The following is a 17,612-nucleotide window of genomic DNA, read 5'->3' as shown; positions in this document are numbered from 1 at the left end:
GCCCTGTGCGATAGCCTTCTAGAAAGGAAGCATTTAATAGGAGCCCAAACTCATACGAGACCAGGGTGTAATTTCAACCTGTGAACCACCCTCAGTGAAATAAACACCCGAATCCGGAGCCACTGTATTACTACAAGTGAGCCCTCAGGAGGGTAGAGTCTCTTGGTGGCATAAAAATCTATTTGCTGCCTCCCTTCTTCCCTTGGCCCTGCAGTGGTGGGAGAGAAATGGACCTCAAATGCTCTGTGTGTGAGTGGGATTTTTGCAAGTGCTCGTTTCTACCTCTGCTAAAATACTGAAAGGGGCATGACCGTGGCACACTGTGCTGTGCCTGTGGCACAGTCAGTTTGCTTTGGCTCATCTCAGAGGATTATTTAGGCAAGGCTACGTACTCAGTCATAATTAAGTCAGCCTGAAATCCTCTTGTTTACTGAGGCATCTAATTGTGATTTTGTTCATGGAGGAGCCCCTAACAGTTGTGATGCTTTCTGGCTGTGATTTTTGTCTGTTTGTCTGCGTGGATTTGCCGAGAGGGCTGGGGCTGTGCTTGCTCACCATCAGCAGGAGGGAGGATAGTGTGTGTCCTTGGTCTGTGCAAAATAGTTGTGCAGCCCCCCAGTACTTTAAGGGGGGACTGAGAAAGGGTTAGTGGTGTTGGAGCAGGTAACTTCTGTTTGGCTGTGCAACTCGTAGTGCTGGTTTAACCTCTAACACAAACAATGATTGTTTATGGCAAGCGACTTGGAGGGATTTGCAAAATGGAAAGTGGAAAACTTGTGAGTCTTGCCTAGGTTTTGCGTGTGTGTGCTCCTTTTACTGTTCCTTCCTCCCTTGTGTATGGGAAAAGCACTGGAATGACTTGCAGAAGAGGAGAATGAGGCTGAAGGAGGATTTGGTGCTGGGTACCTGAACTGCAGTTGCTAAAGGCTAATAAGCCTTGAGCTTGGTGTTGGTGGGGGATGCAGCTCTGGCCTCCTGAATAAGGCCACCTAGTCAAAAAGACAACAGGGCCATGAGAGAGGTCCCACCATGAACAGGAGTGGAAAGCCATTTGGTCAGCCAAACTTGACCCCCGGAAGGAGAATGAAGGAGGAAATGGCAGTCCAAGAAATTCCCGGCACTGAAGTGTACGAGGAAGCAGATCAAAAAGGGCAAGAATGAAATGTCAGCGTTGTCCTTCCTGAGATTTTTGGAAACCTCATAAGGGTGCAGAAGTTGGCAGGAGGCAAAAGCCAGACTGAAACACGTCTGCAGTGGAGTTAGTGAAGATGCGTGGTGGGTAGGTTGGAGGGTAAAAGTAAAACCAAAAAGGACAGTAACTTCAGAGGTCAGTAAACTTGGTCTTTAATCTCCTCAGTGCAACCCAAGTTGAGTATGGGGTTGGAGCAGCGAGGAAAGCAAGAGGAGGATGAGCCATACAGAAGCAACAGCTTTCCCATTAGCCACTGATGAGGTTTAGCTTGACACCCCTGTGCTCCACCCCAGGCTAAACTTGCACACATGCAAGAAATGAATGCACGAGGGAATCAGGAGTCTCAAACATAACCCATTGGCTCCCCCTGCTCTCAAATTTGCCTCAATGTGCCTTGCGGGACAAGAAGTTAGGCAGTGCTTTTTTCTTCTGCACGCTCAGCGCTGCCTACGAACAGGCATTGCCATGTGTGCCCCTTCCCCCCCGGCCCCAAACCACCAGCAAGCGTGTGGCTGCTTCCCCAGAAGATGAGACACCTTGAGCATCACTTTCCCTGTACACACTGCAGTGAGACAAGTAAACGTATTAGTCCTTAAAGCTATTGTGATTCTGGCTGACTCGTGCTTTCAGGAATGTCTTTCTAGGGGTGAAAAGTTAAATTGCTTTTCAAGTGCATATGGCTGTGATGGCCAAATATGCCTCCAAATATGGTTTAAGCTCATAGCTTTTTCAGAAATTCTTAAAATGCAGATGTTACGCTGGTGTTTGCTGTCTTTTCATCCTGATTTTTCAGGTTCAGAGAGTTGAAATTGTCCTAAAGTAATACAGGTGTATTGGCAAAATGCAACAGCATTGGCTTAAGTAGCTGAAATATGAGATGTTATAGTCACTGATAACAGAGCTGGGCCTCTGAGGTATCTTTTGCACCCCATACCGTAGCATTTTCCAAGCCCAATGTATTCCTTCTAAATGAGAGGTTTCCTCGTTGTGTTTTCCTCTGATCTTCCAGGCACTGCAAAACAGAGGAGTCCCATGAGAAAAGACCAAGTTGTGTGTCGTCTGTTAAACGAGCACTGTAGCGTTGTCCTTTCTAAAGCAGCAGCTTTTATCAGTCTCCACATAAACCAGCCAAAGGAAGATGTCCGTGCTGTTTTGAGACGATTTGTTGGTGTAAATTTTTGATCTGTGATTTCGTTTCCCACTCCCTACCCGAAGTTATAAATCTTCTGTGTCTAGTTCTGCAACAAACACATGAAATGTTTTAGATGAGACAGCTGGGGTAATTAGCGCTGTATAAAGGTGCATTTGATTTTCAGAGTAGTATGCGTAGTCTGAGTTGGGAATAACAGGGGAAAAAAAAAAATCTGACAGGTGCCTCATTTGCAAGTGTTGCCTACTCTGATGCTTTCCATGTGCTTTCTGTAAGGATGTAGTTGTGAGAATTGGGAGGCTGTAAGTCAACAGCAGCTGTCACATACTTCTGAAAAGCTCCTTATTGCCTGTCACGAGCATCAGATCATACCAACAATCATACTGCACCTCGCAGGCCCCCAAACCAGAAATAAAATGGGACGTGCTGGGTTTTTGGAACCCTTTCACAATGATCTTGCTGTCTTTTAATGGGCAGAAATTATGGCTTGGTTATGTGAAGTTATTCAAGCTTGTTCCCTTCTGGTGGAGTTTGAGGTGTAGACGTAGTTCCCTTCCTACATCTGTTTGAGATTTCCCTTTCCTGTGGCAATGCCAAGGAAGGGAGCCCTTGCTGGGGATCCCCTTTCAGAGGCTTAACGTGGATTTGGGAGAAGAGTAGGGCGCTCCTTGTTTTGTGGTGGCACCTAAAGGAAACAAAAGGCATCTCTGAGATGTTTAACCCCGAGGTACCCAAGGTCTGATGTTGGCCAGGGTATTTTCAGCGGGTCACACTGTGCATCAGCTCCGTCACCTACAAAGCAGGGATGCAGATACGAGTGGGAGGGGGGAAAAGGGAAGGAAGGGAGGAAAACAGGGTGGTCTAGGGGATTTTCTCTTTTACAATGCTTCCGAGGATCTAAATTGAAGTGCGAAGAGTTTATTATCATTACAAAATGCGATTTGAATGCCCTATTCAAAATGACCAGTTTTGCTCCTATCGGTACTGAATAAGGAGGTTAATCTCTTTAACAATACATGAGCCTTTAAACTGACACAGCACTTCCTTCCTTTCTTTAGTTGCACGAGTTTCTCAATGTTGGCAAGGGGATTTCTGATGACATTGCACGAAGATTTCCAGTGTACGCTTTGGACTTCACTGACGGTACGTTGGCCAATGTTTATGAAAGCATTGGCCTGATTTTTGAATTTTTGCGATGCGATGTCCTGTTTACAGTGTGCATTGAATGTGTGCTTTGATACGTGTCATAGCTCTCTTATTTAAAAGACTATTTTGACAAACGCTTGTGAATAGGCAGCGTGGCACGCTGCAGAGGAGAATCTTGCAGCGTTCCCTTAATGAAGATGCTAGCTGGATGTAGACGAGGATTTTCGTTTTTCTTAAGCAATGAGGCGATTAAATGGATTGATTGTTGTCGTGTGTGGACGCTGATCGACTCATTGCGACCTAATTAGTCAGCACTGGCCTAATGGGCCCTTCCTGTTGTCGTTGCAAGCCAGCATCAATAGCAATTACGGTGATACTGCAGGACTTGGGAATGCTTAAACAAAATCTGAGCTGCAGCAACTTCAGCTCAGTGCTTATGAAAACAGGATATAGCTTGTCTGCTGTAGCCAGATCACAGCAGCAGCAATACAGTGTTTATATTGAGCCCCAGGTTTTGGGCTTTATATAGTTCCCACAATGGCCTTGTGGGTTTTGAGAGTCGCTTTCTTCCTTTTCACTTTCCAACTTGCACTTTCAGGGATTCTTAAAGGCTGTGAAAAAGTCTTCAGGGCAAGCTATGATTTCAGAGCCTCGGCCTGACATCAAAACGTGTTCATTTTCTTACAGTTTATTGGTTGGTAAATATATTCCAGTACCAAACCCAGAAAGTTTGCAGCAAATAAAGATGTAGGGTGTAGGCAGGGATAATCTCGGGGCTATACCAGACACTTTCCTGCTGTTAAATCCTCCTTAGCTCAGGCCACAGTGTCCCAGCCTTCCCCACGGCACCTCTGCTGAGGGCTACCTCCCTTGCAGCTGGCATAAGAAGAGATCATGCAGACTGGAGCCCGATTTGCAGACAAGTATTCCAGTGCAAAGCCACCTTCTACAGCAGCTTACGCTTGAGAGCAAGCGTGGGCAGGGCATGGGTACGTGTCCTCCACTAAATTTCAACAAGGATGGTCACCACCAGCAAAGGAACAGAGCAGTCAGCTGTTGGCTGCTCAGCTGAAGGAGGCACCGTGCGTCTGGGGGAATTGCCAAGTCATTGCTTCCCACAAAGATCCAGCTTTGTCGACTAGGAATGCTTCAGCCACGAGGGTGTGCTTTGCAGGTAGCGGTTTCTACTCTGCTGGGAAGAATAAAATGGGGTGAGATCCTGGCGTAGCGCGGTGGTTGAGTGCTGGATGCTTTCTCCAGGTGCTTTGTGACTGCTGGGATGAAGCTTCAGGAGGCTTGGGGTGATAGGAGGGCAGGCTCTGTCTCAAGTCAATGCTATATTCTCTGGGGATTTGAGGGTATGTTGAGTAGGAAGGGAGACCAGAAATTGTTTTCAAGGTAACAGCAACGAGTCTGATAAAACAGCAAAAATATTACTTGGCATGTGCATCACTGGCACCACTGAAGCCCCTAATCTGGACACCTCTGGAGTGGATTAAGGACACTTCATCCCTGGCTGTTGCTTTGTAGGGCTGTAACTTTTCATTATGAAGGGGTACAGAAGCTCTTCAGAAGGGAAGTGCTGCAGAAGCACCTTGTGGGGACCCACGTGCATGTCGAGACAGAGCAGTGTCTGCTGTGGCTGGCTGTGTCCTGAGCACAGCGGGTTCACAGGCACAAAAGCGTCGTACAATGGGCCTGCAGCCAACTTTGGCTGTCAGCAAATTTGGAAATCCATCTCGGGGTCCGTGTTCTGGCTCTGCATGCACCCAAATTAACCTGTGCACGCTGCCTCTCAGCCCTGGGGCTGTCAGCTGTAGCCAGGTCCGCAAGCTTTCCATGAACTGATGTACATAGCAGACCAGGCTTGGCCTAAACAAGGTGCTGGGATGGACTAGCTTGAAAGAATTGTTTCCTTGGGTGCATCTGCCCTGTCGTAGTGAGGATCCAGCATGACCAATACGCCCGAAAAATGGTTTTGGTATAAAAATGCAAGTATATGTTTAAAAGTGTCAGTGCGTTGTTGTATAATTTCTGGAGAGTGGAAGACTCGGAAATGAGCTAACTGAAACTCAAGAGCTACTGCAGCTCAAATGTGAAGTACTTGCCTTAAAAGTAGTTGTGCTTTTTCAAATAAGATATGGAGAAAGGCGATTTTTAAAAACAAACAAAAAAAAAAACAGGGAAAAAAACACCCCAAACCTATCTATATTAGTATGTGCCATTTCTTCCCAGAAACCAGAAATTAGGATGAATTCTTTAAAAATCTGCATGGAATGAAAACCAGATGGAGCATAAAGCATCTGCCATAAACCACCAAGACCGAAGGTGATCAGGAATGTGAAATTCCTGGACCATCTCAAAGCAGCATGTACCAGAACATTGGGGATTTGAGCTATCCAAGTATCTGCACTCCAGACAACCACACGTGCATCATCAAAGGGATCTGAATTACAAAGATGCCTTTTGAGAATGGTTGGAGTCTCTATAATCCTCAATCTGAGAAGCATCCTGGGGTTTTGGTTTAGACAGATAAACCGATTAAGGGCAGGGTGATAAATAATGAGGCTTTTGCAGGGCCAGCAAGTGTGGTGTCAGTTGGACTTTGGGTTTGTCGGATCGGTCTTCTTCACATAGCACACAAAGCTGGCCATTAAATTATCTTTGACCTTTGTGATTTGGGAGAGAAAAGAAAGGGATCATCTTTCTCTCTTTTTTTTTTTTTTTTTTTCCTCCAGATTAGGAACTTTAACGTTAGGTCTGCTTTGGGTTGTGAAGTCTTGTGTGTTTCACTGAACGTGCAAAGGATCAAGGAAGAGTTTTCTAAACTTTTGGTCCAGGACCTTAGTGATTCAGATGGCTTGTAATAGGTGACTTCCAGCAGGAGCATCTGAAGATGAGCAATTGGATTATGCTGTGCCTAAGAACACTTGTAATTTTCCTTTTAAAATCTGATTAACACAATTTGGCATGTAGTCTCCTCATAATGACTACAACCTTTGTTTATGGGATTCTGCTTTCTTAAAATAAAATAAATTGTGCAGAGCTTCATCCTGATCTTGTCAAATAACCTTAAAACACATATATATCAATCTTATTACTCTTCAAGACTCAGTCAAACAGTAGGAGCTTCCTGAATTTTTTTTAAATATATTGAGGCTGGTTTGAATGAATGAGGGAATCCTGTCTGGACTCATCTGCAAGTTTCCTGAAACCCCTTAAAGTTGCTACCCTTATTCTTCAGTGTGTATTTTCTGGTACAACACAGAGGAATGAACACTAATGAATATAGTGCCGGGGGGGGGGGGGGGGGGGCGGGAAATTTGAGGTGCCTGAGACTTTTATGGTGAGCTTTGGTGCTGTGTTTGGCCATGTACCTTCACCTCTTGGGGAGGGAGGGTGAAGGGAAGGGAGAAGAGCTGAGATTTATTGTTTCCTCCTGTTTTGCTGGACTTGTCCTTGACACATGGCTGTGGTGGGCGGATAGTTCAGCTGGAGGGGTGGAGTCCTCCCTGTCCTTGGTCCTGCAGAGGGTCCCTAACCAGCTCCTGAGAGTAAGGGGAGCACCTCTGCTGGCAGCATCTTTGGCATTTGGTGGTGGTGTTTTGCAGGAGGGAGCTCTCCAAAGCTTCCTGTAATGCAGACATGCTTAGAAGGAAGGCTTGAAGGCACTGGAGAAACGGGATTTGCAAGGGAAGTTCTGTCTTGCTGGTTGTCTAAGACAGTATAGAGCTTAAACCTGTGAAAATGTTGCCTGTGGATTGGCTGTAGTGTATGCCAAATCTCCATTGGCTTTCTCACCTGCTTGCGGTGGCCACCTTGTTTGGCAGGATTGCGTTCTTGAGGGAGGAGGAAAAATAAAGGGATTGCAGATAGGCTTTTTCCCTTCCCTTCAATGCCTCTGCTGCCCTAGGTTGGTTAGGTGGTAGGGTCGCTCCCGTGAGTCACTCGGCAGCCCTTCGTTCCCAAATATTACCTGGGTGTAAAGGTTCAATGGCCACTTGAAGACCGACTTGCTGGATGCTTTGGGGCGTCATGACCTGGGTTTCTTTTGAAGTCTCTCTTTGTGTCAGTGGTGGATGGGAATGCGTTAAAGATGCTTAAAAGCATCTTGTTTGGTCTGTGGATGTTTCTCTCCAAGAGACTAGCACTTCATGGGAAATGGGCTGAAAGAAACAAGAGAAGAATGGAAAGCTCTGAGCCCTTGATTTGTTTCTTCATACTTCTCTAGTCTGAGCATATGCTTGGCTTCTCTGCTCCAAAATCAGTAAGAGTGGATTTCCTTTTCCAGTTAAGTTCTTAGTCTCACTTATACTGTGATTTACTGTTCAGAGGACTTGAGGGAAGATTCATCTTCTGTTCATCTTCAGAATATTGGGCAGAGTCCAGCAGCTACTAACATAAGTGAAAGCCCAGCTTGAGGACATTAGCAGAAGTCTGTAATGCTTAGAGTTTTTATGGCTCAAACCCTATGAACAGATAACCTTACTGTGCGTTTTTACAATTGAAAGGTGATTTTTACTTTTTCATTCTAAATCAGGGCTTTAATAGACGCTATCCTTGCTGCCATGTGGCAGATCAGTACAATTAAACTTCTTTTGCATTGGATATTTCAGAGAACTGGGAAAGAACATTAATAGTCAGACGTTACAGAGCATGTCCATCTGTCTCGATTTTGATTCAGTAATGTACAATTAGTACACTTAAGAAGCTCTAGTCCCAGTCTCTGGGTCTCTTGATCATTAACTTACTGATGTGGAATACCAGGCGAAGTGAGGCCAGCAATTCTGCAATTTTCCCTGAAACTCTAACCTTGTCTTTAAAAACTACGACATTTCAGAAATCCAAGCAAGTAAAATAGACATGTCATGTTGATGAGCATAATTGCTTCCCATTTCAATGTGTAGATGTACCTTAATTTCAAGGGATTGCTTCTGTAATAGTCAGCTACTCAAATTTCACAGCTGGACTGAGGGTTTATTTTTCTCCTACGAATTTACATTGTGCAGTTGGAGTGACACATTTTTCAATGGCATTATGAGCCTGCTGCAGATGAAGTGCCATCATAATGCAGCCCACATTCTTTTAAATGAAGTCATGTCAGTCCCGGGGTTGCAAATAGACCCTGAAAATGTTTAGCCAGATGTTGACTTTAAAAAGGCAAAAGGTAAATTGTGGTTAACACTGAATTTTAGTGCTTGTCTCAGGTGAATCTGTACAAGGAGGCAGTATTTGCCTGTGATTGTAACTGCAATTAGAGTGATTAATCATGTTTGTGAAAGGGTATGTTTAACCTGATGTAGTTACTGTCTCCATTATGAAGTGAATTTTGCTGCCCGCTAGAAAGGGTTCTTTGCTCTTTGGATCTCACCTGGCTGATTATGGACTAAAGTACGTACTGCTTCGTACTGGAAGTCTTGGACCCAGCCGTGATGTGGCACAAGGACCTCCCTGGTCGGCAAGGCCTCCTGCTGCTTGCTTTGCAAGGATTGAAGTGGAAACTAAAAGCCATGCGTGAGCTTTTGTGATGCTCTTCAAAGGCTTCTTCCTTCCTTCTGCCCTCTCGTGCTATGGTTTATCCACCCAAAAGGTTTTTTAGAAAGCACCTCATCACTTATGTAGCTTTCTCTGCTCAGCAAATAGCCTTTTTTTCTTTAATATTAGTTGCTTCTCTGGTCCTGCTTGCCTGTCTTTTATGAATTATTTCAAAGCTTTCAGGCATTGTTGCCTCTGACCTTTCGTGTTGGAAAGACTCCTTTGTCCAAAATGTGGTATTCTGGAGTGGCGCAGCGTCCTCTGAACAAGGATGTGACCATCTCTACTTACAAAACTGTCACTCGTTCCGCTGTTTGCCCTGCCAAGTCTTTCCTCTTTGTCTAAAGGTTTTAGGCACTTGGGAGTGTGAGGTAGGAGCCTGCAGCTGGACTGGAGATCACATGAGACAGCTTCATGTGCAAGAAGTAAATTTCAGGCTCTTTGGTTGCCAAGAGTGGTCAGGAATGTGGTCTGTGGTTTCTGAATCCTCACAGTAAATTGAAAGGAATCTGCCTTGAAACAGCTGGTCCTATGACTCCTGGAAGGTCAGGCTCATATTTGCATGCTTGAGATGTCTCTTGTCAAGTTTTAGCCCCTGCCCTTTTTTTTTTTTGAGGCTGCTGAGCATCAGAAGTCCTATTTCTGTCTGTTCCTCTGGTGTCTGCAAACAGGAACCATCCCAAGGTGTCCTTGATTCATGCGGCTGCCTGTTCATTACACATCATCTTTGATTTTTGGTCTTTGCATCCTCCTTCTGTCCTTATCTCTGCACTGCAAACGGTGCAGAAAACAGATGTTAGATAAGATCCTAAAGTCATTGATTATTTTTTTAATTTCATTCGAGTGATATAGTCAGTGTGTTGTGGCAATGTCCAGATTTTCTCAGTGTTGCACCTACAGCCCCTAATGCAAAGCCCTCGCTTCTCTGATTCAACTCCTTGGCTTGTAGCTCCCTCAGCGAGGGACTGATGCTAGCAAAGGCTTAGAGGAGCGTTTGGGAACTTAAGGGCAGTTGCCTTTGCGGGACTTCACTGCTCAGGAGGCTTCCAGAAAGTGGAATTGGGCAACTCAAGCTTGTCCAAGTGTCTTGCAGCAGGAATGCTATCGAGGATGGTGGCACAGGCAGGTTGAAGGCTGTTTCAAGGTCGTCTTTGAAAAGGCCCCCTCTGGTGTATCCTCTCTGAAGAGGCTGTTCAGTGGAAAAACTTCTGTTCTCCTCAAGCAATATCAGCTGTTGTCATCGCTCATCCTTTCTCTGGTGCGATACGAGCTCACTGGGGATGGACATCAGCCTGAAAACAGGAAAGGGAAGCTACTTCAGAGGCCCTTAAATTCATATTATGACACTTTAATTCTCTTTCTGGCTGCTTTTGTTTTGGCCTGGTGTGTTTTTTCCGATGGAGAGGAGAGGAGGGTGAGTGGATGGAAAAGAAAGAAGCCATTCTTTCAGAGGGGCTTTCTATTTTTTTTTTAAAGCAAAACTCTTAATGTACGCATTCCTGACCTCTTGTGCTATTTGTTTTTGTAAGTCTGCTCGCACTGATTGGCTCAGCGTAGCATGTTATTGATTCAAGCCCATAACCTCAGATTTCTGCCTAGGGAAAGATGAAGTGCTTCATGTTTTCCTGCCCAAGGCATCAGGAGTTGTGAAGAAGAGTGATCATAGTGAAGCTCATTAGGGGCATAGCCTAGAACACCTATGAAGCTGGTATTAAAAAGGCCTGGGGTGGGGGGTTTATAAACCCTAAACTTACGGTTTCTGCTTTGATCCTCTTCCAAGCTTTTGGGGCTGGCAAAACTGAACAAAAGGCCTGCAGTATTTCCTGTTTTGACGATGCCAGAAATATCTGTTGGAGCAGTCTGGTGGCATATTGGTGCTTCTGCTTCTGGTCCCAGATGAGCAAAAGAGCATGGTTGTGCAAAAGCAAGCGTTAAAGACCTACGTGTACGTTCAAAGTGTGGACTGACTTTCTACTTCTGTCTTTCAGCATTAAAAGAGCTAATGGTACATGTGGCTGTTTTGAGAAGCGTTTCAATGTTTACAAATGGGCAGTACTAACATGACTTTTGTTATGGTTTACACCAGGTATTATTGGAAACAATAAAGCTATAGGAAAATACATCACGACTATGATCTTTCTGTATTTTGCCTGCCTCCTTCCATCCATTGCATTTGGGTCACTCAATGATGAAAATACCCGAGGAGCTATTGGTAAGTTTATCTGTTTGGTGCATCTGTTGTAGGATCCCATGTATTCAAGCCGAGTAGCTCTGGTCGCAGGAAACTTTGTTAGTTTTTATTTGATCAATAGAACACTTTAACTCTGTAGTTACCTGCACATTTTTCTTAGTACAAGCTCCCGTGCTTTTGATCTGAATTTGATTGCCAGTATCCAAAGCACTGGTATAGCAGATGATGCTTTGCTTTATCCCAGTTGTGGCCCTGAATCAGTTCATACTGCTGTTACTGTTCATAGGAGTCTTAGCTGAAATGTTGTCCTGAAGGCCTCCACAAATACTGGGTATGTTTTAATAGCTGTTTAAAATAAAATTGAAAACAAACAAACCCAAGCCACGAAACACAACAACAACAAACCCCAAACTACACCACCCCCCACCCCCCCAAAGCTTTCATAATTGAACATCTGGAAACCTGATGGTATCCTAAATTATTGGTACAAATTTGCTGGCAAAGGGTTGCTTCTTGCTTTCACAATGTCTCACCTCTATCTCCTCTAAGCATTGCTCTTACTCGTTAGTGGTTGGCTTCTATGCCCTGTGAATGCTCCTTGGTCAGGGAGGTGTTAGTTTAAAAACCCTGTTTGTTTCCATCCTTCCTCATTACTCGTAGATGTGCAGAAGACAATCGTTGGCCAGTGTATTGGAGGGCTACTTTATGCACTCTTTTCGGGGCAACCTCTAGTCGTACTCCTAACTACAGCTCCTTTAGCACTCTACATTAATGGTAAGTATTGAACTTGTATGTTGGGAATGAGGTGATTGTGATGGGTGGAATGGGACTGTGTACAAGAACTTTGCAATCCTGTTACAGCTTTAGTTGCATTCGTTTAAGAAATTGATATTAAAGGGCTGCATCTTGTGCTGAGGGGGAGGGGAGGAATTTGGTTCAGCTTCAGTTAAAGTTGGTTGCTAAAGGTTTCATCTTTCATAGGAAAAAAACCCTTGAGAAGTATTCCTTCTGCTTCGAGGAGGAAATCTTTTTCATCTGATGGTTTTCTGGGTTAAACCAGCTTGAGGATAAGAGCCTGACACAAAGTTTTTTGTTGACTTGGGATTTTGAAGTTTTTTATTGTTGGTCTGTTGAGGTGTGATGGGTAGGTTTCCAGTTACACCTGCAAGTTGATATTACTCAGCCAGGGGTGTAAAGGAGCAAATGCAATATCTATAGGAACAATTAGATGGGCTATGAGTAGCTTGAAAGGTTTAAGACATGAAGTTTTGTCCACAGTGCAGTGACTGAGTACACACGGTGCAAAAGCATGTATGAGATCCCGTGCTCAACAGTATCCCAAAATGTCAGTGAGAGCAAATTCAGGGGCCAATTTTGTGGCCTTGATGGCCAAGAAAGATGCTTTGAGCAGCGTGGGACAATATTCTTCCAAGTGCTTCTCCCCATTTCTAGTGAAGGAAGGGGATGGGGAAGGGGAGAACAGTTTAGGTGGATTCTGTGTTCATCCAGGAGTGCAAGAACAGGGGTTTAATGGTATCTGTCGTAAGCGCAGTGCTGTGAAGTCTTGAAATTGGTTCCTTCTGCCATCCAGCAGATGGGAATCACAGGGTGGTAATGACAAAAGTTTAGTCTGACACATGAATGGTTCGTTTTTGCAGTCATCCGAGGAATCTGTGATGACTACAACTTGGATTTCAGTGCTTTCTATGCCTGGATTGGACTGTGGAACAGCTTTTTCCTTGTGATGTACTCCCTCTTTAATTTCAGTCTTCTGATGAAGCTCTTTAAAAGGTAGCTATTTTCAAGAAGTCATATTTTGATCAGATTATTCAGCAAATGGAAAAATTATACATTCCGCAAGCTCCTTAATTACAAACTTGCTGCAAAATGTATTTTGCAAGATGAGGCTAGTATCATATCAGCTTATTGTTCCAGCTTGAAAGAAGCTTTTAAAGATTCGCTGGGGTTTGTTTCCTGAGTCGGAGTCCTACTAAAATTGGTATATTTTCATGTAAATGCTTGAATACGCTGATTTTTTTTCCTTTGAATGGAGTTGAATGCAGACTCTGCTAATGCCTATATTAATTCCTGGGTGTTTTCCACAGGTCAACAGAAGAAATAATTGCACTCTTTATATCCATCACGTTTGTGCTTGATGCTTTCAAAGGCATTATTAAAGGTAAGTCTTGCAACGGTGTTTTTCAGTGCTGATCTCTGCTTTGCTTCCTTGTCGAAGGAAAATACATAGGTGCGAATATGCCTGATGTTTGCTTGTTCCATCTGTGTTCAGGGTCTTGAGGAAAAAAATGAAGTGTGAGAATGAAGCAACCCTGTGTCAGCAGTTTACCTGGATATGCATAATTTCCATCAGCTTAAATTTCAGTTAGCTGAGACAGAATTAGAGTCTTGTCTTAACAAATAGAGAAACCATATTAATGTTGCTGGGAAAGTCTTCCTCTGATACCAGTCTTTTTGGTGCTGGCAAAAAAAAAGTAGCAGTCCCATTTAAATGCAGCACATCTGGACCTCTTTCTTTGTTGTTAAAACTGCACGGAGAGGAGTTGAAAGATGAATTGAGATTGCCCACTCTTACGTGAGCTCTGAGACCCTTCTTTAATGGCAACATAAGCACTGCAGTGCCTTCCAGTATGCTCCCAAAACTATTCTGCCCTTTGCAGCCACTTGGTCCCCATTTCTGGGTGAAGTTTTAGGTGAGTATCCATGAGCAGCCTTGGGGTTTATCAAATTTCTCTGGCACCTCTTTTCCTCCTGATCAGGATTGGCAGGAGGTGTTTGTGAAGGTCAGAGATGTTAGCAGAAATGCTGTGTGGATGGCAGCCTTTCTGCTCAACCCGGTGAGGAGTCAGCCAAGTCTGTATTCCTTGGGGATTTTTATGACCTATTGTCCAACAGCCCCAAGTTTGGGCTATCTTTTGAAATCCTTCAGGACATACCTAAGCACACTGAGCACATCACTTGTTTTCAAGATTCTCAGGCTTGGGTCATTATGGTATCTTGCATGCAAGGAGAACACCTTCATAGAGCAGGTTTGACACTGCAAAGCAATTGGAAGTGAGATACTTCCTTGCTTCACTTGGGAAGCCTTAATTTGGCTCCTTGGGCATATGCTTTGATTGGGCAATCAGGTTTGGGGTTTTTCTCTGCAGAACTCCTGCATCTTTCAAATATCTTGCTTAGATAAAACTTGGTGAAGGAGAAGCTGTTCTGGGATACTTTGCTTTCTCCTTGCTCCCTATGTAGCTGTGAGCTTTGGTCTCCCTGTGGCACTAAGGTGTTCCTCCACAGAACGTTCAAAAGGTAAAAATCAAGAACGTGAAAATTAGCGAATGCAAATGCTCACAGTGCTTCTGTACGAGAGAGCTGATTTCCCATAGCAGGGGAGTGGGGTGCAGGTTAAAGGGACAGAAAGTTATCTATTGGTCTCGGCTGCGGGACATTCAGGAATATGCAAGCCCTCAGTAGTGCCGTGGGGACAGGCGAGGATCCTGGTAGTTAATTAGTGTAATTAGTGAATTGGTGTAATTCTGCCTTGTACTTGAGGGGCTGAATTTATAGGAAGAATGGTAATAAAATCAAACCAACACTCTGCTCACTTGCCAGCTCACGTTGGCTTCGGCTGCATCTGGGAATGTTCAGTGCATCAACCGATGGGCCCCCAGGCCCAGCCGTGTTGCCAGACGCGGAAGGGCACCCGTGCTGGCAGGCCCAGACTTTACCCTTAACCCTCTCAGTGCTCATATTTAAACACATTGACACCAGTGCAGCTCGTGGGCGCGTGTTCATCTTCCTTTTTCCCCTCCTGTTTTGTAGCAGGAGGTGATGGCTACCGCTGCTGCCGTCTCCTCCCACCCAAAACTTTAACTGAGCAGTTATGTCGGAAGAGAAAGCTGGTACCTCCTCTGTGCTGTCAAATGTGCCCTGGTAATGGCTAGCCAGCTGACAGAGACTTTGGGCTTCCTTAGTGCCGAGGAGCACGCTGCTCTTGCTCAGATGTGTTTTCTGTGGTCTGTTCGTAGCCTTGATTTTCTGCAAGGTACTCATACGCATGCAGGAAAGAAGGGGGGAGGGACGCGATACCGTACAGAGGAATCAAGCCGTGTGCGTTCACGTTATCCTGGTGACACTTTGTTTTTGCCGTGTGGCCCAGCCACCGAAGCTGTGTTTGTTTGATCTTGACATCTGCACTCTGCAGGAAACGGCGGAGAACCGGCTGGAGCAAACAAAGCGAGTTAATGTTGTTGGAGGGAACTTGAGTGCGCGCTAGGCTTGAGAATGGCTCTGTGTCAGCAAGGGCACCACCTGCTTTGCTGCTTTGTGGGCAACAAGATTCACTTAGCTCTGTTATTAAAAACAAACTATAAATCTGCAGGAATCATGCTTTACAGCAAGTCTATGGTGCAAGAGGAAGGCCTCCACTAGCTGTCTTGGCATGTTCTCGTTGCTTTAACTAAAATGAGAGTAAAGTCAAAGTTCCTTCCCCTACACCTAGGATCAAGTGGAGCAATCCTACCTAGTTTTGAGGTGGGTGCCATTGGATTGTAGCTGGAGAGGTAGCGCACATAGGCGTAGTCAGGCTGAATGCAGGGCCCCAAAGACGTGGTCAGCCCTAAATGTCTTATTGCAACGTGGCCAAGTGTGGGAAATTTGAGAAAATCCACAAAACCCCTCAAAAAGTAACTTGTTTCTTATTTGTTCCAGTCCAAAACTCAATACAGAGGCACGTAAATACATTCTGTGTAGCTGCTGGTTTGGATGTGCTGTTGGTTTATCATATGGTCAGTAATTGTGTGTGTCTCTAGGACTTGGTGACTCTCAAGGTGAGCCGAGATGGTGAACAGGCTTTTAGCCCTGGTCAGCTGCTAATCCCCAGGAAATACTGCCATAATCACTTTGGTTATAACAAAAACGGCCTTTAATGTTCAGAGCCAGAAACGGCTCCAACAACCTGTTCTGTGCCGGTGTGTGGGTCATGGCAGCACTCTGTGCCTCAGTTTACCTGTTTGCAAAGCAGGCGTGGGTGTCCTGCCTGGGCTGGCCACAGCTGCAAGGACGGAGGGAGGAAGTGATAGCAGAGCCTCTTCCGCAGCACGCCAGGCAGAAATACACGGTGCTAACGGAGGTCGTAACGAGACTGCTCCTTCCTGGGGGAACCTTTCTCATGCTTTAACGGTGCAATGATCTCCTCGTTGCTGCTGAGAGCGAATTGAAAGGTCAAAACTTGAACCGTAAACTTTTTATGATCTTTAAACTTATATACAGAAGTACTCAGTGTGAAGTAACTGGTCTTTTCTCTTGTGACCTTCATGCCCTGTTGACCCCATCCACTTGTCGAATGCCCAGACTCCTTCTTTAAAAGGTGGTGCAAGGAAAGTTATTGCCACTGTTAAAATGGCAGCATAGCTGAACAGGGGGCCTCTAACACTGGGATGAGCTCCAAAGCAGCAATAACACACACCGTGCTTCGGCCAAATTCAAGGTGGTTGCAAATACCAGTTGTGCTTTGCTGTTTAGCATTTGTTTTGCTCGTTTTCAAATATTTACAGTTTGTTTTGCCTGCTTTCCCTGTAGCTGCTGCAGATGGAAAAGCTGAGGTTCTTGGGATATTCAGAAACTTGCTTATTATTTGGGGGTAGAGGGAAATGTTAGGAGGAGCATTGCAGCCTGAGCTTCAGATCGTTGGGGTTTTGCCTAAAGAGGATGGTCTTGCCCTAAACTTTTGAGTTTCCCTAGGCAAAGTTTGAAGGGTTATTTTGACTACAGCAAAGAAAGGTAGAGGGACTGCAAAGCTCTGACATGCTGGTTTCCGTCCTCCTGTATCTTCTTATTGGTATGGGGGAGAGTGGGTGCTGTCAACTGATCGTGTAACATGGGAGTATCAAGGCTGCAAAGCCCAACTCCCATCTTCTGGTTTTACTTGCTCCTTGCGGCACCTCAGGCTTTTGTTCCTCAAAGAGGTGAAATCATCCCAAAACCACATTTATATGCTTGGAGCCAGCTAATGCCGCAGAAATGGGAACGCAGCTGTCTAAATGCTCAAGAGCAAGAGTGTATTTACACTGTTAATTACTTGTATAAATATAGCCTCTGAGCTAGCGTGGTACATCTATGGATAGTTCCAGAGGCGTTACTGGGTGTTTCACTTGTAGAGGTTTACTCTAGGTGCTCTAACTATTTCGATTTGCAGTGTAAATCTAAGTGTTCTGCCAGGTCTTGCATATCATCAACACTTATCTTTTAAAATCTGGACCAGCCTTGGAGTAAAAGTAATTGTACATTTTGTAGTCCACTTACGGATCCGTGCAGCCTGGCTGCTTTTAATTTTTTCAGAGAGCCTGGTGGGATTTATTTACCAGGATGCTGAAAGCAGGTGTCTATGT

General features: G+C 44.9%; 1 protein-coding gene across 2 annotated transcripts in view; it reads left to right on the top strand.

Annotated features, from left to right (window-relative positions):
* The window catches only part of SLC4A11 (solute carrier family 4 member 11), a 139,032-nt gene that overhangs the window by 105,180 nt on the left and 16,240 nt on the right, over positions 1-17,612 (top strand). For both annotated transcript variants that reach the window (XM_086463929.1, XM_086463928.1), the window contains exons 10-14: positions 3,401-3,485; positions 11,110-11,235; positions 11,875-11,988; positions 12,873-13,005; positions 13,320-13,393. In XM_086463929.1, the coding sequence (XP_086320055.1) occupies positions 3,401-3,485; positions 11,110-11,235; positions 11,875-11,988; positions 12,873-13,005; positions 13,320-13,393 (532 nt within the window). The remainder of the gene's footprint in view (positions 1-3,400; positions 3,486-11,109; positions 11,236-11,874; positions 11,989-12,872; positions 13,006-13,319; positions 13,394-17,612) is intronic.

Source organism: Leptosomus discolor, chromosome 4, assembly GCF_034619465.1.
Source record: "Leptosomus discolor isolate bLepDis1 chromosome 4, bLepDis1.hap2, whole genome shotgun sequence".
NCBI lineage: Eukaryota > Metazoa > Chordata > Aves > Leptosomiformes > Leptosomidae > Leptosomus > Leptosomus discolor.
This window is presented reverse-complemented; position numbering and strand designations above follow the sequence as displayed.